We start from the raw sequence: 25,768 nt of genomic DNA on the forward strand, positions 1-25,768 counted from the left end.
TGAACAATGATAATTCCTCAGTGCGTGAGTTCTGTGAAGCTCTAACTATTCAAGATGCTGCCAGTTACTCTAATTATACAAAAAACACGTTTCTCACTCTGCTTTTGAGGAAGACCTTTTTCACTACTGGTGGTTTGTTGTAGTGTTGGAGAAAGAGCTGTCTCACAGAAATTACAGCAAGTGCAAATCTCTTTATATTATTTAACAAAAAGGCAGGACAGCTGAAATGCTGAATTACTTTCTGCCAGCAGTTGATACTGTTCAAAGTGAATTTCTGGTGGCTTCAGACTCAGATGAGAAATTTCTCTTGTGAACTCAAACAAGTAGATTGCAGGATGGGTGTGTTTTGGTGTTTATTTTTTGGGGTAATTTGCAGAGTTGTGCACCAGGTGTTTTATTCTGCAGTTTAAATGTGTACCTGGCACTTTTAGTGTCTGGAAAATGAAATGTTTCAACGTTTCCCCCTCCCTGTGTGTGACTGGACTAAAAGTATTTGGCCTTGTGTTGTGGACAAGCACATGTTCTGGCAAATTGAAGCAAAGAACACACTCGTGTCTGCCTTATTTTAAAATCCATTTTCTTCTAGGTAAACACAAATTGGAAAGCTCTGGCTTACCGAGGGGTTGTCTCCTTTATAAAACCCTTCAGGCTCAGATGCTTGACATGCTGGATATTGAAGGACTCTATCCTTTGTACAGTAGAGTTGAACAGTACTTGGAGGAATTTCCTGAAGAGAGGTAAGACTTGATGGCTTTTCTTTTCAGTTCTGAGTAACCAGGTGTGCAGGCAAGACTGGCTCTGTCTTGTTATGTTGTACAACCTTCCTTCATGGCATTGCACATTCTGAGTTTCTAACTTGAACTGCCAGATAACATAAAAGATCAGTTTTATTGTTGCAAGTTTTGGTGTCAGTCACTTTGGCCTGAATTTTTAAGTAATGATTACGGGAAGTTCACAACAGGTAGGAGAGAAAAATCCCCTTTTCCTGAGTAGTGCAGGTTGTGTATTTGCAGAAGGGTACAGTGAAAATGGGTGCTTGGTTTCTCCAGTCCCTGCAGAGCTCGGAATGTCTGCAGGGATAATGATGTTTTCACAGTCATTCTCAGGTCTCTATTGGCTTACCTACAACCTGCCCTTAAAATCCAATATTTGGCAGCAATCCAGCCTGTGCCTGAGGGTCCTGCAGAAGGTGTGGATCTGCTGTTGTCCGTCCTGCCCTCCTGTGAGAACAGCTCCAAATGCCAGCTTGTGACCCACACCACAAGTGCTCAAAGCATACTTGAGGCACAAGAAGCTTTATCTTATGGTATTCCTTGCCTGGGCATTGAAAGCTGCTCCATTTTTCCCTCAATCAAAGCTTATTGGTGTAACAATAACGGCTACAAAAAGCCCTCCCTGGGCTGCTGTGCCTCGGCTGTGCCTCTGCCGCTGCTCACACGAGGGCACTCTGGCTTCACTCGTGGAGTCGCCGCTGCTGGTGCAGTTACACGTGAAACAAAGGATTTGGGAGTGTGTTCTTTGGGCTGCAGGGGGTTTATGTGCTGCAAACCCCACTGTGAGGGGCTCAGCTCCTCAACGGGGGTTCAGGGGTTTAACAGGGGAAGGAAGGAGGCCAAGCCACTCCCATGAGCACATGGTACAAAGCTGGGGCAGAGCAGGGCCCTGTCAGATATGCCTATACTCCCAGTTGATATTTTTTTAATATATATATATATATATATATATACACATATATGTATATATATAAAAACTAATATATTATTATACATTTCTTATATATATATATATTTCAGCAAGACTTCTGGGAGCTCCTGCAAACTGCTATAGATTTTGAAATGTACCCATTTTTTGCAAAAAATACTGTCCTGGCAGTGATACACAGGTGGCAGTGGATTAAGAATGATTTATCTTTAAAAAAACCCCAACACACACAACCCCTAAACAGCAGCAAATCTTGAGTGAAATGAGAGTAACAGGGACTGGTTGGGATGTTGGTTGGCAGTGGGTCAATCTTTGGATGTATTTATCAGTGTCGTGGTTGGGTTGTTCTCATCTGAGTGTCTGGGCTGCTGAAGAAAGATCACACTGAAACCCAGTAAATCATCTTGGCTGTCTATAAATCTTCTTTTAACATTTATTTAGAAGTACATTACAGATAGATGGACCTTACAATGAGGCGTTTTATGAGAAGCTGCTGGATCTTTCCACGGAGGATGACGGGACAGTGGCGTTCGCGTTAACAAAGGTACTTCTGGTGAGGGTTGTTCACTCATCAGTGTTAATTAACACCTGGCTCACTCTGGCAGTGTTAATTAACACTTGTCTCGCTGAAAGGGGTGGATGATGGATGGAGGCAGCACCACTGGCTCATCAGGATCTGGACAGTTGAAGCTCTCCCTTGTGCCAGGGTGCATCTCTATAGCAGAAGCAGTTAAAAACAGATGTGTAGCACCAGTTCTTAAGAAAAAAATAAAGCTGTTTATTTGCTCTCTAGACTGAGGAAGCATTTTCATGAACTGGTGCTGGTTTGGCCAGCAGAAAATCATCTGTGGGAAATAAATATGGTTCTTATACAGGATGCTGCAAACCCCCCTGCTCCTGCCAACCGTCTGTTACAGAGATGATTTCCAGCTCTTACAGTGCCAACATCCCAGTCTAGGGAGCACACTGGTGCCTTCTGTAAAGAACAGGATGCTTTACTACAGGCAAACAGAAGCATAAGAGAAAATGTGCATTATTTCTCTGTTGCACAGGTGCAGCAGTACAGAATAGCCATGACTGCTAAAGACTGCTCCATCATGATTGCCCTTTCCCCCTGTCTGCAAGATGAATGGTAAGAGCTGCCTGTACCTGCTTTGGAATGGCTCCAGTTGTTTAGAAATTGGAGATGTTGTTTGCACAGTTCAGTCAACTCAGTAATTAAAAAAAGTGCGGGGGTTGGGGGGGGGGGAGATGTGTCCAAATATTTGGCTGTGAACATATTAATAGAGTTCTGATTTGAGGCATTTAGAACCCATGTCTGTTTCTGAAGGGTTTTAAGTTGATCAAAAGGGTTAAGGTTTTATATTCATGCTCTTCTTGAACTTTGAATTGACTGTTTATAGTAGCTCTGTGTGGTTTTAAACAGGTGCAGTTTTTCTGCCTCGGTGTCCTCATATGAAAGATCTTTCAAGCTGAGTTGCCTTTAATGGCCTAATTAGAGTAAAACCAAGGCAATAATCGAGAGGTGACATCTGTGGCTGTCAGGCAGGAGGCTTTGCTGCAATGTCATCCATTTTGGCTTGTGTCAGCAGTCATAGTCTGCAGGGGGGAGTTGGTTTACTAGACCCTTGTATTTTTGGAGAATATTGTTTTCTGCATGTGCCCTGCAGTTCTTGAGTGAAGTGTTGGTGATGGACATGAGCAATGGCTGAGTTCAGAAATCCTCCATCCCTCAGCATGCTTGGACAGCAGTTCCCACACTAAGTGTTTTATTACCTTGAACCCAAGTAGGTGTTACAGTGGCTCTTTCTGCTTTTGCCAGTTAATAAGGCTGTTGCTTTGTATGCACCACCTAGAAACAGCTTAGATTTACTAAATACAGAGGCACAGTAGTTGAGAGTAATGTTTGACTTCAGCTGTGTGGAAGCTGAAAGGAAAAGGACTGGAAGGGATCCCACCAAGTTCCCATTAGGACTGCTAAAGCTGGAGCTGTAGTTTCCTAAGTGCTGCATTAGCTGCAGTTTATTTTCTTGGGCTCTCATGAAAGTTCTAAGATAAACATTAGAGTCACTTTTGCAAGGGGACTTGAGACACACAAATTAAAAATCCTGGTTTCAGTGACTCAGATGTGCAATGTGGATTTGTTTTCCAGCTCTGAGCAAAGATCTGTGGTACTGGCATCCAAATCCAGATTCACCTTTTCTGTCTCTGTGCTGGACCTGGACCTGAAGCCCTATGAGAGCATTCCCCACCAGTACAAACTGGATGGGGAGATAGTCAACTATTACCTGAAGAATGTACAGGCCAAAGATGACCCTGTTATGTCCAACCTCTTCAAGGAGAATGAAGACTGCACATTAGTTCTCCATAAAGTGTAACCATTTCCTTGAGGTTATTTTTATTCAAACACATTAGAAAGTGAAAGAGTAATGGAATACAGTTATGGTGATTTTTTTTTTCCTTTTCTATTGTGTTCAGTGCATTTTTCAGCTGTGAATGTTTTTGCTTTATGAAATGATTTCTAATGGGTGATGCCTTCTCAGAGCCCTGAGATAGCATTTGCTAGATAACCTTAATGAATGTATTTAATGTGACAGAACAGGTAACGTGCCATACCTTGGAACTAGAGGACAGAGCAAATTAATACAAAAAGTCTACTTAGAATTGAAAGAGCACAGAATTAAAGGTTTCCTGAAGTATTGCACTAACATAGAAAGCCTAATTACTAACAAGAGAATTGCCTTGGAGCCTGTGCTTTGAGTCTCACTCATCCTTCCTAGAGGAGGGAATGCTCTGGCAAATCCTGATATAACATTTTAGCATTAATCCACTGAAAATACAACTGTGCAGTGGCTGATCTGTGAAACTGCCCTGTCACTGCAGAACACTTAAGTACTAAATGCATGGATTAGGAACACCAGGCTGCCTCCAGAAGTTTTGTGATCATCTTGTATCTACCTAAAGCTTCTGAAATTAAGTGCAAAGGGTTAAGGTAAACACCTCTGAGTTTTATGTCACAGCTGGGCTTAACTCTCCTGCCCTACTGGTTTCTATTGTCCCTACATGATATGCTGCTATTGGAGGTGAAACCACAGCTTGCTCTCACCTAATTTAAACTGAGCTACAAGAAGAATTTGTTCTGAGTTTTACAGATCATTTCAGGTCTTTCAGGTGGTGTCAGACATTGGCATTATTACACTGATGCCCCACACTCTGTGCAGCACGAGCAGCTGCTTTCAGGCTCCTTCATTTTAAGTGACTGCAGAGAAGGGGTGACAGCATCTCATTTTCTGCCCTGAAGCTGCAGTGGGTCAGTCTTGTGCCAAGGTGGGCTTGTATCACTGCTGCAGGGATTTTTGTGATGGCTTTACTTTGTAAGCAGTGCTACGTGCAGCTGAAGTCTGGTGAGTGGCTGCAGTAAAGCCATCCTTGGGGAAGATCCCGAGGTGGAGACTGGGGATGTATCCAAAACTGAGGGTACTATGATAAAATCTACAGCCCCTTTTCCCTGAAGGGTGCAGAGATGCTCCTCAAGCCACAGGCTGTTACCTGGATCCAGCCTGTGCTCAGCAGTAATGTTGTCCAGAGCTGTGTGGGTTCCCTGCTAAAATCACATTTATATCGGGGTCTCAGTGTAAGGTTTGAATTGTTCCACTTCACCTGAAATTCAAAAGGCCAGCTCAGGACTCCCTGTACATTGGCACAACTCAAGGAGGAAATGTGAAACACAGAGTGACACCACTCCCACAGTGACAGAGAGCTGGGCTGGCACTGCCAGCTTGGATCCACTGCCAGGTGGGACAGGGCCCGGAGCTGCTCTCCTGGATGTGAGATGTGATACTGCAACAGTGCAATAACCTGGTAGCTCACAGTGGGAATAATCCTTTCTTTCCAAACAAAACCTGGGGGGAGAGAGAGCCACTTCTAAATCCAGAAACCCTCCAGCTGTTAGAAAGAGGAGGAAGGAAGGAAGGACCATCCACAGCTGGGAAGTTCCCAGGTTTTTAAGCTGTAACTTTACACGCATGTTTCGTACACAAACAGAAGCCTCTGTGCTGAGCAAACAGTTTTGTTTTCAGGCGAGAAGGAGCTAAAGATGAACTGAACTAAGGGTTACACAAAACCAGCTAAACCAGTTCCATGGCAGTGGATAAGTTGCAATGAATTTTGCCTGTCTGCTGGACTCTAGACTTGAAATTAGCCTGGCCTTATCTAACAAGAGGTTTCCTTAGAGAGTTGCTGTTTGTCAGAACCCAATCTCTGGCGTGGCTCAGCTGTAGAGTTTGGCAGTTTTTCCTGACCCACTAGAACAGTGGGAGACTGTTTAAGTGATCAAACAGTGGATTGTTACATTTATGGCATTATAAAGATACTGTTGCTTCAGTTCTTGATTTCTCCAGTTTCCCCATTGCTATACACTGTTTTGCCATCCCTTGTGCTGGAGTGGCTCCAGCAGCTCTGGCCTTGGAAAGGAGTCTCTTACTGTCACTTGAGAGCCCAGAGTTTGTGGGTTTGGGCCCTTGGTTCCAGGAACTGTTACTCCCTCCCCAAGAAGGACCTGACTTCAGTTGTATCGGTTTGGGGTGGATACGGTCGTTTGGTTGGGATGGAGAGAGCAAGAACTCTTGGAAAACACAGAGAGTTCCCACAGGGGCTGATGGCACATCTGATGGAAGAAGGGAGAGGCAAGACATCTGTCTGATCCATTTTGTTTCTTCAGGGATGAATGTATGACATATGATGCTTTGGTAACATGTTACCTCCCAGAATTCCCCCCTGGAAGCAGGAAGTGCTGCAGTGGGCAGGAGGTAACTCACCCACCTCTTCCCAGGAGGGTAATGGGGCCTCTCTGGGGTAGTTTAAGCTGTCTCAACACTTCCACTGTGGAACAAAGTTACTTCAGACAGTTACACTTGGGGTTTTTTACCATTGTATGTCTTTGAAATCTTCAAATTGTCTTCTTCCACCCTAATTTAAGGAGAAAGCTGTTTAACTCTTTGTTCTAGGAGTCTCTTACTGTTCTCTTGTCATTTTAAAATCACTGTACTTTTACAGAGCTGTGAAATGAAATGGATTTTTATGGACTTGATTTTGACAGTGCATGATCTTTTAACAATTTCCAGGTATCTAGAAAATGTTAAGAAGATAAACCACTCTGGTACATTAATGATTCAGAAAGATAAATTTATAATGAAATCACTCTGTACATGTAACTATTTTATTTGGCATTTTTGTATTTAAATGGCTGTATTTATTTTCATGTCATGACAATTTATATATAACGTGCCATAATTGTACAGATAGCATGTTTTATGAGTATGGTTTCTAAATGGAAAATAACTTAATGTTTATATTCAATAAAATTATAGACTGTGTAACACAATATCTTAATTAAAACTACTTTTGAAATTGCTACCTGCTGTAAGTAATGCTGGCATTCATTCAAGCACCTTGATGAGGTTCTCCAAGGCTGCCTCGATCCCCAGGAGCAGCACCATGCTCCGGAAGCGGGCAGGGACACTCTCAACTCTTGTCATCTTCTGCTCCAGGACTGCAGGAAACACACAGCAGGGAAGGTTATTTTCCCAGAGCTGAACCAAGTGCTGGCAGGGGGTGAAGCACCTGCACACAGACGTGGGGTGCAGCCTTGGAAATCACACAGGGGGTGAAGTGCAGCTGCTGCTCAGTGGGGGTTTGTTTGCCTGGCTGGGCTCTGTGAGGGGGAGTTCCGTGTTCTCTAAAGGGATGTTGGCCCAAAACAGGGTCTGCTGTTCTGCCTGGTGGCTCAGAACAGCCCCTGAAGTGACTGATGTTACCTTGCTCTGGGACTTTGGTCAGCAGGTCCAGGACGGGTGTAGTTGTCCCTTCTTCATCCAGATGGATCCTCCAAACAATCATCAATTCAAACCTGCACCGGGAGCACAGGAAGGTCAGTCCAGGATTAAGCAGGGCACTGTTTTTGGGGTTCCTCCAGCATTTGAGAGGCTCCTGCTCCTGCTCTCCAACAAAACTCACCTCATGTAATCCAACTCTCCCACCTCTGGGTTCGGGAATGAGGAGCATTTAATTAACTGAGGAAAACCAGTAATCTGCTGACAGGAAAAGCTGCTGGGTACCTCCAGGCTTTCAGCCTCAAGGATTTTTAATCCTAGTTCTTGTCTTTGTCTCTTGTGAATGGTTTGTTTGCACAGTACAGTGGGGCAGAGTAAGAGAGGAAGGCAAAGCAGAGCACTGAGTGTTCCCTGGCCCAGCCCCTCCTGTAACATCTTCACCCAGGGTCAGGTGCTGAGCTCAGACACAGGATAAGAACAGGAATGTTGTTCCAGAAGTGTTTGATAAATGGTGATGTGCTGGGTTTGGAATAAGGGTCACCCTGATATTGTTCATGGTTGTCTTAGAATAAAGCACAGGCAAACATCTGCCCAAAGCCTGCATTCCTGCATTTTTTGCTTTTATCTTTAAAAAAATGAATAATCTCAACCATCACCACTCCTTCCAGAATGGGTTTGGGTTGGTCCCTATTGCAAGGGACAAGATCACTGCACCATCCCAAGGCAATAGTGAGGCAGGAGGTTGGTCTGGAACAGCATCCAGAGCAGATCTCCTGCTTTATAACAGCCCTTCTTCTTTACCTCATCTTTATTCCCCTCCAAGCCCAGAATTCCTTATGGAAGGTAAGGCTTTCCTGATCCAAAGCTGATCTGCACAAGTCACTGTGGGGGGGAAGCTCCTCTTTCTCAATGACGTTTGACCCATAACAACTGTAAAAATTCCCTTCAAATGTGATTTGTCAGCCTTTTGCCCCTTGATTGTTACAAATCCTTTGGGAATTTGTGCACAGCTTGTCCTGGAATTTTGCAAACCAATTCTTATGCCAGTCTGGTTTCTACCACCCCACTGAAATGACTTGGAAGTTCTTGTGTCTCGTGACTGTGGGTCAGAGGGAGTGTGTGTAATGGAACTGCCACCTGGTGACATAGAAACTGTTAAACAAAGCAGGTTATTCCCTAACCTTGATGGTCTAAGAACAATTCATTCCAACAACCCACAGTTAAAGCATTTAGTTTTAAATGGCAGGTTTGGCTGAACCAAGACAGCACCATCTCTTAGGGTTTATTTGCTGGTTCCACACAGAAATGTCACAGAGGGAGCTGTGCTCAAATTCCAGTTGTTTCCATATAAATTAAAGCATGTTATAGCAGGATGTAAGAGGAGAAGGGAATGGTCTGATCCTTTCACAAAATAGTTATTTTTCTTAGCTCTGACAGAATTCCTGACAGTGCTAATTATATTGTCTTACATGTAACTTCAAGGATTTTTTTTCTCTATTGAAAACCCCAAACCTGCTGGAACACATTCCACAGGGAGCCCAAATCCCACAAGCCTGGTACAGTAGTAATTCCCTCATCTAACAGATTTCCTTCTAAAACAATGGAAAAGTATAGCCACAGTTGCTTCCAGTTACGTGGTAACTGCCATTTTCTTTCTATTCTTTAATGGCAAGACACCAAGGAACTGGGCTTTGCTGGGATGTGACTGGGATCCCTGCACCTCCTGCCCTGCCTGTGCAATCCCTGGGCTGTATCAATCAAGAGATGCATTTATTGGCTTACCCAGAAACTTTGGGGTTCCTCAGAATGATATGATCTCCCTGCAGTCCTTCTGGAAGGGTCACGACCTCAGGATACTTGGCCTGTGAATAAAAAGGCTCAAACTGGGTCACAAAAATCACAGCAGATGAGGTGGTTTCCAGTCAGTGCTCCCCAGTCCCAGTGGGTTTCATGAGCTTGTGTGATGATTAACAGCAATAGTTAAGAGTAACAATACTGACTGTTTAAAATTCTGACCTTTTTTTTTTCTTTAGAGCTCCTTGTGCAAGACCCAGGAAACCCTGAACTTTTTTTTAAAACTAATTAACTTCTGTTAATTGCATTTAATAAGACAATGCATCCCCATTTCAGCTCCTCCCCTCTGTGAGGGAAGGAACCCGACTGGAACACTCTGGCTGGAGATCACCAAGCTTCACAGATGGCTTTGGAAGCACAAAGTAATAAAGGCAGTGAGACACCAAAATAACCACAGCTACCAAAATAGGGGATAATGGAAACGTGATCAAACACAAAACCACTGACTCCTATTAAACTTCCATGTTATTGGGAATTATTTCCAGTTACTACAACATGCAAAGGTTGATTGTTGCTCCATTCTTTTGTCAGTCCCTCTGATATTTGACAGTGTTCAGAATGTGTATCTTGAATTACTCAAGACTCAGAACTTTTGCTAGAACTGGTTTGAAAGCACATAAAAGAAGAGCAGACTTGTAGCTCCATATGGATTCTGTAGGTGACAGGTTACTCAGAGTATGAGGGGATGCACAGACACCAAACACTGAGGAACAACACAACATCCTGCAGGGAATGTGCTGCTGGAAAAGGAAACAGGACGGAGCCAGAGCCTGTTGTTGTGCAGACTCCAGAGCTGTGCCCTGCTCGTCCTGCCTCACTCACTGGACACAGAGCTGTGCTCCAAAACTTGCAGTTTATAAAGTGTGAAAAGTGTCTCAGCCTGGATCATCCCACAGGGCTCCCGGGACAGGTCTGTAGGAAAAGGAGCAGGAGAGCCGGTCGTGGAGCGGCGCTGGAGAGAATGAGTCCGGTTTTATGGGATTACGCCTCATCTGGCAGAGGGAAATCGCTCCCAGATGTGACCTTGCTCTGGGTTAGGAATTTATGACAAGCTGAAGGGGGGCTGTGCACAATGTGCCAAATGACATAAAACACATGGAATTTGCCAGTTTTAATTTCTACCCAGCATCCAGTACTGTATTTACTGTGGGGATAACAACCAGGATCTATCCTGGGAACAAGGACACGGAAGGGACGATGCGGAGCAGGACAGTGACACTGTGAAAGTGGTTGATCAAGGGTCACTTGCCCAGCAGAGCAGGGATCCTCTTCCAGTTTTACTCCCTGGGGAATTATGCCACTCTGATAACAATATAAACCAAGTTTTCCAGGCTTTCCTTCTCCATAACCCATGTCTCATATCCATTACAAGCCCTCCTTTGCCTGGGAGGATCTACTGATCTCTGTAGCTCCAGGTTGGCAGTACTAGAAATGCAGGATTAGCTTCTCTCTGGAACTCAGCTCTTGTGTTCCTCATTTACAGAAGATCCCAAGTATCCATAGCTAAGAACTGAGTCATGTTTCACCTTCATCCGCCCACCCCGAGACCTTTGGGAATCACCAGAGAAAATAGATCAGAGGAACGAGATAAGAGTTACAAACCCAAACACTGTGAAACACTCCCAGGGCTTTTTTTGGGAGTTCCTGTGTAGCTGCCATGACCTGGTGGGTGGTATTTATGTCATATGGAAAACAGAGGCAACTCCAGGAAATCCCGGTGTGTGATTTTCTGTGGCAAAGCTCCCCTGTACCTGGGAGAGGTGAGCTCTGCACACAGAGGGTGGGGATTCTCTGCCTTCTGTAAACACCATCAACCTCAACGTCGGGAGAATCCGATCCTGTGTGAAATCCACAGGATTTGGGATAAAATCCAGCCTTTTAGCGGGAAAGGTCATATTTTAGCAATCCACAAAACACACAAAAAGCCAAACCACAAATACCTACATCTCTCCTCACGAAAACCTGAGCCCTGACAGCTGCTCCAGGCCCGGATCCGTGTGAGGATCTCGGCTCTGTTCCCACCTCAGGACAGCTCCTTACAGCAACCACTCCATGGGAGCAGGAAGCAAAGCCCCCAGGATTAAGCAGCGACCTTAAACTCTGGCAATTCAGGGAATAAACCCCGGGAAACGCAGTCGCACCCTCTGCCTTTTATATTCCACACGTAGAACGTAATGTCTGAATCCCACAGGTAAAATGTGGGGATCTGGGAGGTAACAAACACCAGGCACACGGTGAGCAAAGGCAGAACTGCGATTCCAAACACTTCTGGATACCACATTACCACCTCATCTTCTCTGCTGAGCAACTTCCCCAAGTTTTCCCCAGGGAAAAGAAAAGCGGAGCAATGACCAGGGTAACAGAAGGAGCTGATCCACTGGAAGGTCTCTTGGGAAAGTCAGGAACTCCTGCGGGATGTTGTGAACTGGACCCCAGGCAAGGGAAAGAGATCCCATCAAGTACATGATACCAGATGGGAGAGATCAGCTACGACTGCATTAAGCAAAACCTGCCTTTAATCAAGAAACATCTTTCCTCAGATGACTTTTAAATGTCAGTTTATGATCAAAACCAACAGCCCAAGCTATTATTGCTTCTAGACGGAAATGGTTTTTCCAGCTCCTTCAGGAGTCCAAGCAGGGAATCTGATGGGAACTTTTGTCTCAAACAGGAACAGTCTCAAATCACAGAGGGACCATGGGGATGGAATGCTCAGCCCTCCCGTGCTCCCAGGACAGATTTTACACACACACAGAGCCATCCCAGGGAATACTCTTGCAGGGGCTATTTTTAACTAAAACATACTATCGTCCAGCTGTTTAGAGCTGTGTTGCAGTTTTCTGCACACTAAATCTCTGCTAAGGAAAACGTTCTGAGTTCCTCAGGTGAAGAGCCATGGCTGGGAATGCAAAGCAAAATTGGCAAGGCAGAGGCTGCAATAAAAGCAGATGAATTTGCTTCTGACCCACTTCGCAAGAAAACACCCAACCCTGCTCCCAGCTGGAACAACAGCTCACTGCTACTGCTGATTCTGAGCTTGCTGTTCTGTAAGAAGGATGAATATGAAGAGTTGTGCCACCATGAGCCCCTACACAGGTACAAGCTCCTTCTCAATTTACCAAGGAGGCTCCCTGTGGGCTCTGATTTTGATGATTTGTGTCTAGGGTTTACTCAGCTAAGGCCACGTTATCGCCCACTGAAGTCACAGTTAAGTCACTGAAGGCCTTAATACCAACACTGACATAACCCGGTAATTCAAATACAAATTATTTGTGAATATCATAAAAATTCTAGAAATGTAGAATACCAATAATGACCTGATTAAATTCCAGGAGCATCAAACAATCACCCCCAGTGCCAACAAGCAGGTCAATCCCTGCAGTACCATCCCTTGGGACACCATCCCTTGGGACACCATCCCCAGGGGCTCCTGGCCTGAATTCAGAGCCTGTTCTCCAACAAGCTCATTCCCTGGATATAGCAACAGGCTGATTTTAACTTATCTAACTCAGATAACAACAAAAGGAACAATTTTACTATCACCATAATCAAGTCCTACAGACACTCAAAAGCAGCAACCACCAAGCTGCCAAATGAAAGTAAGTGCAGCAATTACATTTTTGGAAATTAATTTGTATTTCTTCTTTTACTAAGCCTTGTGTGAGCCCAGATAACTACAGGCCCCTTTGGGAGATCTGATCTTACAATTTATCTGTCCTTGATGTACATTGCTAAAATCTTTGGTGCAAACTTTACCAACAACTCTCATCCTCAAGTCACAAACTATGTTAATTTGTAATTAACTGAACCTCACACGTACAATTATCTTCCTAGAAATGTCATTTCAGTGCCTTTAATGAGTTTTAGCTTAAGATTGGACATTTGTTAATGCATTTCAGTTAACTCCAATGTTTTATTCTCTGAGGCAGCTGCCACCAATGTGAATTTACACTTTCCTGTATTTTTAAAGCACAGTGGCAAGCCCTAAACCAGTGGATAATTTCTCTGAGAAATTTCACTTTTTTTGGTACCAACAAGCACCTCAGACTTCGACAGAGGAGAAACCAGTGTAACCCACAAATGAGCAATTTGTCTGAACACAAAAGCATCCTGGATTTTGTTTTCCTTCCTCCCCACTCCCTGACTGGGCAAGAGCAGCACTGCAGAAATTGAGGAACGGTCAGGAACTGAAAACAAGGGTGGCAGAAAATCCTGCAGTGCAGGCAGAAGAAGATGTAGAAGACAGTTGTGGTTTTGGCAAGGGTTTTGTCTCAAAGTTGCATTTCTTGAGACTTGTTCTGAAGTGAAAATCAACAGGAAAAGTCTGGAATTGTTAGAATACACGAGGAGAGGAGGATCCCGTTGCCCACAGCTGCTGTGAGTTTGTCACCTGCTGAAGCTGCTGTTCTTTGTGTAGAAGATTTTCCTGCACAATGGCAGTGTTTGCATACTTTTCATAGAAAACTGCAAACATTACCACTGTCATTAAATATTATCCTCAAGGCCTGAAGGGTCTGAACTTTGCCCATAGAAAGCACCACATCACAACAGTCAGAAAAAGACTGGAATTACTGAGTCAGAAAGGCAAAAAGCCAACAAAGGGAAAAATTAATGTGCCTTATGTTTGATTAGACCTCACTTCGAGTTTCATTTAAAGGAGATTTTAGGAAGTGTCTAAAGAAAGAAACACAGTAATTACAGTTGAAATGTATCAGCCCAGTCAGTAAATCCATACATACTCTGCCTCCTCAGGGATTTGTTCAGCATCCACCCAACAGAAAACACCAAACAGGAGGGACCCAGATGTTCAGTGTACTCAGCTGATCCCAGTGTCATCAACATAATGTTAATTATGGGCAAACCAAGCTCCCTCCACTGCTTTAAATCTGGCCAAATAAACACACCCCAGTCCATTAAACAACTGCCCAACGCTGACATAAATTGACTGTTCAACCGACCAGCTTTGGCTCCCGAGATTTGTTCCTGGATGTGTAAACTGATGCAAATGTAAAATGAATTAATTTCCTCCTATTTTTAGGAGTTTCAGTAACAAAGGTAACAAAGGTAAAATGCAGACCCATAAAATATCAAAAAAACCAATGGACACAGAAAGCAAAATAACTTTGAGAGAACTGCTTAGAATTTGCTTCCATGGGATGCACTGATGCTGTTTACCTTACAGGTCAACATGTTTAAGTCTTTGTTTCTTTAGCAGATTAATACTGGAAACAAAGGTCTTTTTGGAGCTACTGGGTTATTTGTAAGGCTTAAACATTTATGTTATAAAGGAGAAAACACTTTATCCCACCCCACATACTTTTGGGTTGAAAAATACAGTATTTATATGGCATTTCATATTCTTTCTGGTATCTTTCTGAGGAAGGAAATCCTGTATTATCTAAAATATGTATTTGGTACACAGAATATTGATATATTAACCTTGCAACTTCTGCACAGGGATTTTTGCTTTAGAGGTATGCAACGAGTGGGACAAGAATTAGAAGATGCAGGGACTCCTCAATCTGCTGTTTTCCCCTGGCACAGCCTTTTCCTGTGTGTACGTGTTTGAGCCACAGTTTTAAGCTCTCTTTGTAATTTTTTTTTGCCTTTTTTTTTTGTTTTAAATGAATTTCACTACAGCAATAGAGGAACATTTAGAAAGTGATTTATCCAGTTACACCATTATTGTCTACTATATTCTATATTTGGAGCAATGCTGTGACTATTCCCTAACTCAGAGCAGTGCAGAGCTGGGATCTCACTCAAAGTCAATATTTGTTTTATTATTTTAGTTTCTATACCTAAGGAAGTTTATCAGCAGCCCAGTTATGGAAGTATCCCAGAATAGCACACTTTGGGAATCAGTGTCCCACTCCTTGCTTGATCTCTCTGTTCATCATAAAAGTTCCTGATAGATCTTCACAGAATCATTAAGGCTGGAAAAGCCCTCTGAGATCATCGAGTCCATTAACCCAGCACTGCCAAATCCATCACTAAACCATGTCCCCAGGTGCCACGAAATGGTGCAATTAGAGGAAGAAATACAACACACCACTGCTGATGTAGAATTCTACAAATAATTTGAATACTCGGGATTCAAGAAAAACATTTCTCATTCCAACTTCCCTCTATACTAAGACATGTGGGACACCAGAAACACTTGATGTCACACAAAATATATCTGTATTTCTCAAACAGTACCTGGAACTGCCCAAACCCCACTTGAGCAACTTCCCTTTCTGCACTTCAATTTTTACAGTAATTCCACAAGATGCAAATCTGCCTTTCTTGCCTCTCCCCACGCAGAGATCTCTCAGACTTAAAATGGTAAAGGTGTTCAGGAACTAATAATGTTTTAAAGTCCAGCTGAGTGCCACATCAGTTGGATTAACAACACTGATGCTTTGGGGAGGGCTGTGTGTGCTTAAACAATTGTCTCCCACGGGCCCTTTGCCCATGATGAGGTTCAGGTTGAGCAACAAGCACAGAAACACGAGGGAACCTCGAGCCAGCCCAGCCCTGCTTGGCCACATCTGTTTTTTCAGGACTAACCCCAAACATCCATGATGGGAACAGGGATTGCTGGAGCATCAGCACCACATGAAGTTCCCAAAACAAAAAAATTGTGCCCAAAACAACATGTTCTAGGGGAAGATGCTCAAGTGGGGTGTCCCAATGGCTCCTGCATGCCCACTTTCCATGGATTTGAGAGGACAAGCTCAGTTTGGTCTGTGCCTGAAAGATGACAATGGTGTAACCCAAGGTCTTGTCTGGAGACAAAGGGTGTGTTTATCTAAATCTCAGGTAAAGTGTAAACCCACAAACACAGAGGTCAACTCCCATCACATCCTTATCACGTGCTTGGGAAGCTGGCAGTGCTTTTACTTCTGGATAAGTGAAAGTATCAATTTGAAGCAATGGGATATGTGATAAATTACAGCTATGCAAATAGGCTCTTGTATCTCCTACTGCAGAAGAAAAACCTTGATAAAACCTGTTTTCAAACAATAAAATATGAATTATAGAATTATAAAAAGAAACCTTTTACAAACGTCTCCTTGCACACTATATATATTTTTAATGTCTGCACTGAAAACTGCCTAAAATGTTTTGCAAGGGCTGGAATTATAACATCTTTGAGCATTCAAAGAATGGTCCACTGAAAGTTCAGAGCAGAAAGGATCATAAAAGTCACCATGAGGTTTCTCATTTTGTGCAATTCAAAGAACTGTAATCAAGAAAATATAATGCACTTTCCCCCTTCAACTAAATTACACCCCTGCCTTTGCAGGATGGATTTAGGAAGCTTCACCACTCGTAATTATGGCTCAGAATAAACACAGCTCCCACCTTCCCATCTAAGGAAACATGTTCCCCCAGGAAGCCAGCCCTGCTGGGGATCTGAGTGCTGCAAATCACACAAAACTACTGCTGCCTTCGGGCCCAAGGGACGGGTTGGCAGCAAGGAAAGCACAATGACCAAGTGGTTTTGTCAACGTGGCAGCGCCAGCACAGCTCACACAGCTCAGATCTGGGCTTTGAAAAGGCAAATCACGAGTGGTGCTGGTGACACGAGTGTTTCCCTGTCAGTAGAGGGAGGAAGAATTTGGGGGGCAGAGTTGAGGGGCTACAAGTAAGTCTGACAATGGCAAGTGGTGACAAGACAAGGGGGAATGGCTTCCCACTGCCAGAGGGCAGGGTTAGATGGGATATTGGGAAGAAATCCTTCCCTGTGAGGGTGGGGAGGCCCTGGCACAGGTTGCCCAGAGAAGCTGTGGCTGCCCCTGGATCCCTGGGAGTGTCCAAGGCCAGGTTGGACGGGGCTCGGAGCAACCTGGGCTAGTGGAAGGTGTCCCTGCCCATGGCGAGTGTTTGGAACCAGATGATCTTTCAGGTCCCTTCCAACCCAAACCATTCCATGATTCTATAAAGAACTGTCACCCCGGACACCCTGGACAGAGGAAATCTTTGCAAACATTTACCCCAATCTGCCCCCAGGCTCCGGACACGCCCGGTTCCCTCAGGCAGTACGTGCACAGCTGGGTACTCCAACAAAAACCCCTCTGCAGCCACCCAGCTTCAGAGCTGTGCTTTTTATCAGCCCAGAGCTGTAACTCAGGAGTTGGGGATCACTTTGCTAAGACTCAGCCTTACATCTGCCTCCTGAAGTTAAGTCAGTGCTCCACACAAGTATCTGAACCCCACTGGCGGCCACTCCCCCCCAAAAACACGGAGCCTGCACAAAGTGCCAGGGAAGTCCCTTTGCTTTGTTCTTTCTTTTCATCTTCCCCCCATCACAGCTTCTCTTTTTTGGCCTCTGCTCCATTTCCATTGCCATTTCTTTTCCTTCTTTCACATTTCCATAACATTATGATTTTTCACGCTTGACTCAGCCATGGCTCTGCATGATTCAGTTTGTCACTATGTTCACAACGTGGCTATTAATTTTCCATATTTTTTGTATTTTCCTCATTGGATCTAGAACAGAAGAGCCAAACCAGCATCACCAAAGCCTGAGTACACATAATACCGTGTCTCTCATAAAGCATTTCCTTTCAGTATCAATCTGTCATATGGTAACCATGTGTTTATCTGCAACTTAATTGCAGCAAACTGGGAATAAATTAAAATACATACTAGAGGTTTCTTTTTTTGTGAGGAAAAATAAAATTTAATGAACATGAAACCTCAGAAAGAACAGGAAGGGGTAGATCATGAATGCTTAGGGAACACAGAAGTTGCAGATGCTTTTTCTTTGCTTTTTGCTTCCCGGGTAAGAGAAAAGTTTTCTCTGCAGTATTTCTCTTTAAAATCGTTGAGGCAAAAGATTTCCACTAGTTTATGAAAGTTTTAAGCTCCCCATTTCTCTAGCTTAAAATTCTAGGGCTTATTTGGCATTTTATTCAACTTTTAAAATGCACAGTCTCAGTACTAAGATGGCTGTAGAGCCACCCCCTGCACAGGTATCGGCACAGCTCCAGTTCCAGGGAATCTGAACTGATTTGGATTTTGTGGGAGAGCAATGACACTGCACCTGGGCATTTATTTTGGTGGAAATTCCCAGTGTACCAGTAGAGCTCAGTAGTTCTGTTCTTCCTCCACAACTTCACGGACATACTACATTTCATTATATTGTATTTGAACCCCCTGCCCTCCCTCTGCAGTTAAATATAATTAAATACTTCTTGATGATAAACTTTGCATAAAACACCGTGTGGAAATCAGGAGAAATGTCTAATTTAGCAAGAGATACTGAGCAGCCAAGGACAATACAGAGATGAAAAATTATGAAAGGAAAAAAGATGTCATATTGAAGAACAGCATGAAGTATCAACAACTTGGGAAGAAATAATTGGGAGCCAATTTTTTAATAATCTGAAGGAAGTAGACTGCAGGAAAGGCATTTTTAGGACAGAAATTAAGCCAAGTTTGTGTTTTCTTCCATTACAACAGAAGCAAGATAATTAATAGATCATTACATTTTTTTTCAGTACAGAAGATGCTGCAAGAGTCTCTCTAACCCTTTTTGATGTCCTAATAAAAGGGTCCAGAATCACATAAAGCAACTTGGACTTGAAATACCACAGAAAAGCTGATTATTGAGTGTGACCCAACTTGCTTTTGTACAGTTTACATTACGAAGCTCATCCAGACAGCAAAACTTAAACATAATATAAATAAAAGCATCTGAATTTAGTTAATGACTTGGCTCTGAAGCTGGGTTAGTTTTTTCCCAAGTAGCCAGATTAATTTAAAAAATAAATCACAGGACACAATGAAGACCATCTAGTTCATCTAAATTAGCTCAAGGTTAGACATTTACTTTTTTCAAAAGTGTGATTAAAAAGGTTTTTAGACAAGACACTCAGCTTATGCTGATCATTCACTGCTGTGGTTATTTCATCTTGACTGGGGGTCAGGGGGAAGGGAGAAGCAAATAAAAGCCTCCTATGTGTGACTTGCACTCAAAAATAAGGATATGCTCCTTCTTGTAGTTGCACCCAGATTTGATATCAGTGGCTTAAAGGCACAATTCCTACTGCATGTAATATAATAATATCCATTTATCCAGCCTCCATAAAGACCAGATTTCCCTTAAACATACACAGATATGTGTGTAAAATTCATCCTCATATAAATCAGTGTCCACTTTCCCAAGTACCATTGTAGCATTGTTAATATTCTTCCTGAATATCAGAAAAAGGTTTAACACCTCCATTAGGTAAAAAGTGAAGTTTTCTATAGAAAACATGTCCTGTAGGTACATTGAAATCTTTTCCACAAGACATCCTTTTTAATGGTTCTGCAAAGCACTATATTTTGGACAGACTTCACAGAAATTTGCCACCCAGTGGCTTTCATTTGTCTGAGTATTTACAATTATCAGCTGCTTACATGAAAATAAATATTAACATGAAATGCTAAAGTGCCTGTTGCTTTCAACAAGGGCAGGAACTGGTGGAGTTGAAAAGCCCCTGAAAGCTTTAAACCCACTGAATTCCTTCCATGCAATCCCCAAACACGGTTCTTCACCTCTGGCTGTCAAAAGCATGACCTTTCAGTTCTCCAGACACATTCTCAGCACAAACAAGAGGGACACAGGAAATATTCTTGAGAAGACCCAAACGTCTACAAGAAGAGATTTATCAATTGAAAATTATTGTATGTCCAAGGGTGTGAAATTGTCACTCCACTTAAAAACAACGGGTTTGTAAAAATGGTCAACTCTCCTCAAACTTTGATTTACTCAGTGACTTCAGGAAGAAAGCAGCAACCCCCCAAAAAACCAAAAGAGAAGCAAAAATAAGGAATACTGAAAACCTGTAACTATTCAGAGTGCAAATCTACGCTATACCTTAGAACAAATCTCTCACAACAAGCATGATTTTGACTCAAATATCTGTGTACTGCCAAGGACAAAGGAATTTAGGGCAGTGATGAGAATTCTTTAGTGTTTCCAGCAGGACAAATCACAGGCAGCTGCCAGGCAACAACATATTCTTATGCTCCACTTTATTTGGGTTGCACTGCCCAGGAATGTTCTGTGATGTGTGTGGATAAATATTTGTTTTATTGCTAGGAACTGACACAACACAAAAAGCACTGATAATACTTACAGTAGCTGCCAGTGCAAGTCATTCACTCTCAATGCAAACCTGGGGCATTTTGTCATTTGAATTTAAATTACTGGCCTTGCAGAAACACTTCAAAACTGTTGGTAACAATATGTTTTGTTCTGGTAAAAGTCCAGCTGAAAGGAAATCAGTTAATATAAAAAGCTTCTCTTTTTTTCTTAGTCAGTTTTTCAAGTTTAGGTGTTTTTAAAGCCCTGAGGAAGCGCCACAAACATTCCTGCACATAAACCCAGTGTATGTTTGATGTTTTCATTTTAACAGCACTAACAAGAGGTTAGTCCTGTAGGATAATGGACCAGGTGGGTCCTGGAGCACCAGCCTTTCCCAGACTGTGCTCTTACCCAGCTGGATTTGAGGAAGCACAAGGAGCCCTCAAGCCCTCATCCCAAATTCCTCCACAAACCCTCCTCACAGCTCCCGACTGTTTTCCACACAAACCCATGGCAAGGTGCCCCCGTCTGGCCGGAGCTCCTGCGACTCCCGACGGGACGATCGTGGATGTAGATTGTGGAATGACCTCAGGGCTGCCGGAATTCTGTGTGCTCTGGAATACTAAGTAGAACTGCACTCAAATATCAGTGAGCTGCTCAGTGATCCCACAGGGGGATTATTAGTGGGTCATTAGTGAGGGGAGTTTGGGAAGGGACACCTGATGGCAGAGGTATTTCCCTTTTTTCTGTGGAATCAGCAGCTCTGGAAAGGGGCACTCCTGCCTTCCAGGCTCTGATCTGATGGCCTGACAGATGAACTAATTGCATAAGCATATGATTGATTATTCATTCTATTAATAAATGCCAGAGACTATTTGGGTAATCAACATCTTAAGTTTCCACACAAAGTATGATCAATAATTAATAAGATTTTTTTTTATCATACCCTTTCAATATAAGCAACACTGCAGACATTTCCAGCATTCTAATTCAAGCAGCAATTACTGAATCTATAATTATTTGAGTATATTAATGAAAAAAACAACCAAGTTGTATGAGAAGAACCAAAAATCCAATGTTTGATTTTACTGTATTCTCTTACGTGGAGAAAAAGGAGGAGAGAAGCAACAACAACAAAACAGAGAAAGAAAGAGAAAGGATTTTAAAAAAAGGGAAAAAGGGGCAAGTTCAAGGGAACAAAGATTAAGAACAAAATATCTGATACTAAAGGACAAAGGAGTAAAAACAGTTCAAGAAAAAGGAAATTAAAGCAACAGACAAAAGGAAGAGTTTCATTACTAGAATTTAAACATGCAGTTATCCCCAGCTCATATAAAAAGACAAGGATGTCTTTTTATGCCCTCAGGCTCCATTTCCAAACCCAAGCCAAGTCTCACAGCAGGAGCTGTAAGGTACACACAGATAATCCCATGGAAAAACTTGACAAGAAAGGCAAACACTATATTGTTATTTAAAATGTAGTTCTGGATTACTTCAATGTTCATTTTTTCCGCTGTAAAAAGACCTCTGGATGACTCTTCCCAAACACACTGCAAATCACATTTGAGGCCTCCAGCATATTCCTCACCTTTGGCTTTTTCTATTTCCCCCCTCTCTGTTTTGGAATCAGCTCTTGCACTTCTTGCAGCTGCCCCTGCCAGTGCAGAAGTAGCACTGTCTAGACTATGAACATATTTGTGACTCTTAAAAATTATTCCAGTTATAGCTCTACAGCTCCTAGACCTCCAAAATCCCATTTCTCATTTCCAGCATATCCCACTGCCCTGGGATTCAGAATTACTAATTCAGAATTACTGTCTAACAGTTCAATCCTTATTAACACATAGGATCCTTCCTGCTAATTTCCATGAGACAAAAATATCATAACGTTCAGTTACCAAAGTACTCACTGTGAACACAAAATAAAATGTCCCAACTCTCTGAAACAAAATTGGTTTATCCACCCTTGCACAATTCACACTGTGTAATAGAAGTGAAGGCCAGAAACAAAGAAAAAGTAGCATATAAATCATAGAATAATAGAATATCCTGAGTTGGAAGGGACCCAGAAAGATCACTGTGTCCAACTCCTAAAGAATTGAATATCAAAGCCTGCTCTAAAACATAGTAATATTATATTTTAGACTAGTATGATTTTAATTTATGACACCATTCAGAGAGCTGGTAAATTGATGATTCTTACACTAAAATATGGTTTGTTTTAATCAAAGCTTTTTAATACTTACTAATTAAAGAATACCTTGTACTCCCTTGCAAGTTGTTGGACTGTTTTATGGCAAAGCTGTGAGTTAGTTTTAGCAAACTCAATCTTTTAAAAAATTCACTCATAAAAGGAAAAAAGGCAATTGAAGCATTCCAGATACTTAAGCACTTAAAACTCAAGTTACCTCACAACTGATGTGCTTGTAAATGGATTATGAACAGAGCAGAAGAGGCAAAATGTTTCAAAATAGAAAATGAGCAACTGATAAAGAGGAAATAAGTTAAACACACTCAGAGTTGCTGCAAACACACTCCAACCTGCCAGTGAAATAATAAATCAATGTTACTGTACACAAACATCATGTCCCCAAATATGGTCCATCTTGTCTCAGACTCATTACTCCACTTTCTATATCCCAGCATTTCCCAACCTGACAAACAGGGAACTGCAGCATTACTGTCACACCTTTCACTGTGACTCCTGCAGGAGTGGGACATTTCCTAAGGCTTCCCAAAGCACTTGAGCACTGACACTGGTGAAAGGGAAATACTCAGAGGTCAAAAACTCTGCTCAACTTCCCCACAGAGGTGCTCTCCAGGCAGCAGTGCCAAAGGCTGGAACACCTTTCCGAGGAAGAAGCTCTGGCAGGAGCAGCCCCGTGAGGGCCGGGCTGGGCTGAGCCAAGGAGAGATTTTGGGTGAGACATTAATAGAAAACTTGGATGTCCTTCCTACTGCAATTAAACAGTATCTCAGTCCTGTAGTGGTTGATTTTTATCCAGATTGTCATTTTCCAAAAGAAACAAGTTGGTTTCAAAACAAAAAGCCCCGGGCTGTGCAAGCATTTACACAGGGGACAGTGCAAGACCAAGGCTGGGCTTGGAGACACAACAGGAATTACCAGTTCCAAGGGAACCCCTCTCGCTCTCCCCAGCCCCAAACTTCTCATCATCATCTTGTATCATGAAAACAAAACTCAGTGTTTCAGAAATAACTCATTTTTCAGTAATTTGATGAGCCCTCCAGTCAGCAAAGGGAAGGGAACACACAGGATTTAATGTGAAGAACAGATAGAAATCATCATAAAAATGTAAATTGGCAAAGTCTCTCTGAGCTCTGCGAGAAGCCCAAACAACACCAATGTTCTTCTTCAACAAGACATGTTTATACACCACACACAGAGTCATCCAGAATAACAGAACCTACTGAAACAGAGGAGTTTTTTTATTTTTAACATTTCCCTCATGAAGATGACACGGGGGGAACTGTACTGGAGTATCAGGAGATACACAACTCCTTTGGCCACAAATGCTGGTCAGATCATAAAAAAAATATAATTAATCACTTCATGGCGTGTTTTCAACTTGTACTCAATCCTGAATTTTGTGCACTGTGGAATTATAAATATCTAGAAATGTGATAACCATAAAAATAGCAGTACGGTATTAAAAGATACATTTAAAAATCAGATTTGTCTACAAACACACACACACACATATCTTCTGCCATTTCCCCCCTTCACATTCTCACTGGGAGCTGCAGAATTGCTGTACAAGTAATTTTTGCCATTGTCCACTAATTCACCCAAACAAACCATTTGATGCTACTGTTTGTAATGGGAAAAACATGAATCAACAGGCAAAGACAACTAATTTTTAGATTTAAAAGGAAACCACAAGCAAACTTTGTTATCCTCCTGAAAGCGCCTTCTTGCTCTGGCTGCCAACTAATCCTTCTTTTTGACTAAAATACTTCAAAATATTTGTGTCCTCAGTCTACATCTCCTTCCTGAGACAGTCTCTCAGTGGAGAGGCATCCTGCTATTAATTCCTACTCAGTATTAAAATGGGAAAACATCTGAGGCACCAAACAACTGATATGAGCAGAAAGCCACAGGGACCCAACCACGTGTCCCCGCTGACATCTCAAACCCAGAGTTTTATCTGTAAGACCAACTATTTGTTTTCTCACACCACTGCTGACACAATCTAAGATGGCAACATTATCAATTATCAGTTTACAAAAAGATGCATCCTCTTTTTAGAGAAGTTTAGAGTGTTCTATATGGACACTTCTTTGGCCACTTTGCCTAGAAATGGAAAGTGCGACCAAGTAAAGGGAGAACGGATGAAAAAGGGCAAACAAATAGGGAAAGATCATTAGAATAATCACCTATTCTTATTTTTAATGAATTCTAAACAATCTGTTTTCAGTATTTACACACAGATAAAGTGTTATAATTTTTCTATATTTAAATTTCTACGTTTAAAATACAGATTTTCTATATGTTCATTATAGCCCAGTCTTTACTTAAGAGAACCACTGTCCCTGTGGTCTGGGATGATGCACTTGCCTATGGAAAAAATGGAATATAAGAAGCAATGTCAGGACATGAATGAAAACTTACAGAAGGCTTATGGCACTCTGTTAGAAACTTAACAACTGGTTAGGTTGCTTTGGCCTTCAAAATTTGAAAGATTCTGAATTTTTCATAGTTTACACGTGAAAACTATTTTTATGATAGAATTCCACAGGGAAAACCTCTTAGAGGGTATTTCTGAGCAATAAGAAATTTATCAGGATGAAACCAGTAACGTAGTGGGTTTTTTTTTCTGAAAATCTCAGAACAATGTCTTTGATAAAGATTTATATACCCATAATTCAATGGGCAGTTATCAAAATAAAGAACCAAGTCTGTAATCTTACAGAGCTTCAAAAAGTATTTGTATAAAGAGTCTTTGGTTTATACAAAAGTCTGGTACAGAAGAAATCAGAGATAATATTTTGTGAACTATGGTAAAGACAAAAAAAAAAATATCCAGTGACTCCATCTTTTGTATTTCTGCTGCAAAATATGATTATCTGACAAAAAAGTTAGAAACCTCAAAATTGTTGATGGGCAACAATGCTCAACAGAGGCACATGAGAAAGCCCAACTCCCAAACCAAGCTCACTGTGCTATTTGAGACACACAGAAGTCGTGCTCAGTTGTTCAGTATTTTGGAAAAATACAAGTCAGCAAATACCTGCAATAGAACTGCCCGAAATACAGGGAAGTGTCACCATTTGAACCTCCCAAAAAAGAAGTTATTCT

General features: G+C 42.2%; 3 protein-coding genes across 7 annotated transcripts in view; 2 read left to right on the forward strand and 1 right to left on the reverse strand.

Annotated features, from left to right (window-relative positions):
* Positions 1–7,116, forward strand: part of IPPK (inositol-pentakisphosphate 2-kinase) — a 52,832-nt gene extending 45,716 nt beyond the window's left edge. For 4 of the 5 annotated variants that reach the window (XM_032699545.1, XM_032699548.1, XM_032699546.1 and 1 more), the window contains 4 exons: positions 587–737; positions 2,143–2,245; positions 2,754–2,833; positions 3,854–4,437. In XM_032699545.1, coding sequence (XP_032555436.1) covers positions 587–737; positions 2,143–2,245; positions 2,754–2,833; positions 3,854–4,079 — 560 coding nt within the window. In that variant the 3' untranslated portion in view covers positions 4,080–4,437. Of the gene's footprint in view, positions 1–586; positions 738–2,142; positions 2,246–2,753; positions 2,834–3,853 lie in introns of all 5 variants that reach the window. The other variant, XM_032699544.1, reaches the window with a different exon arrangement.
* The window catches only part of LOC116792532 (serine/arginine repetitive matrix protein 2-like), a 280,339-nt gene that overhangs the window by 92,861 nt on the left and 161,710 nt on the right, over positions 1–25,768 (forward strand).
* Positions 6,906–25,768, reverse strand: part of CENPP (centromere protein P) — a 127,867-nt gene continuing 109,004 nt past the window's right edge. Inside the window, 3 exon segments of the mRNA XM_032699554.1 lie at positions 6,906–7,252; positions 7,518–7,609; positions 9,315–9,394. Of these exon segments, the coding sequence (XP_032555445.1) occupies positions 7,140–7,252; positions 7,518–7,609; positions 9,315–9,394 (285 nt within the window). The 3' untranslated portion in view covers positions 6,906–7,139.

This window comes from Chiroxiphia lanceolata, chromosome 11 (assembly GCF_009829145.1).
Source record: "Chiroxiphia lanceolata isolate bChiLan1 chromosome 11, bChiLan1.pri, whole genome shotgun sequence".
Classification (NCBI taxonomy): domain Eukaryota; kingdom Metazoa; phylum Chordata; class Aves; order Passeriformes; family Pipridae; genus Chiroxiphia; species Chiroxiphia lanceolata.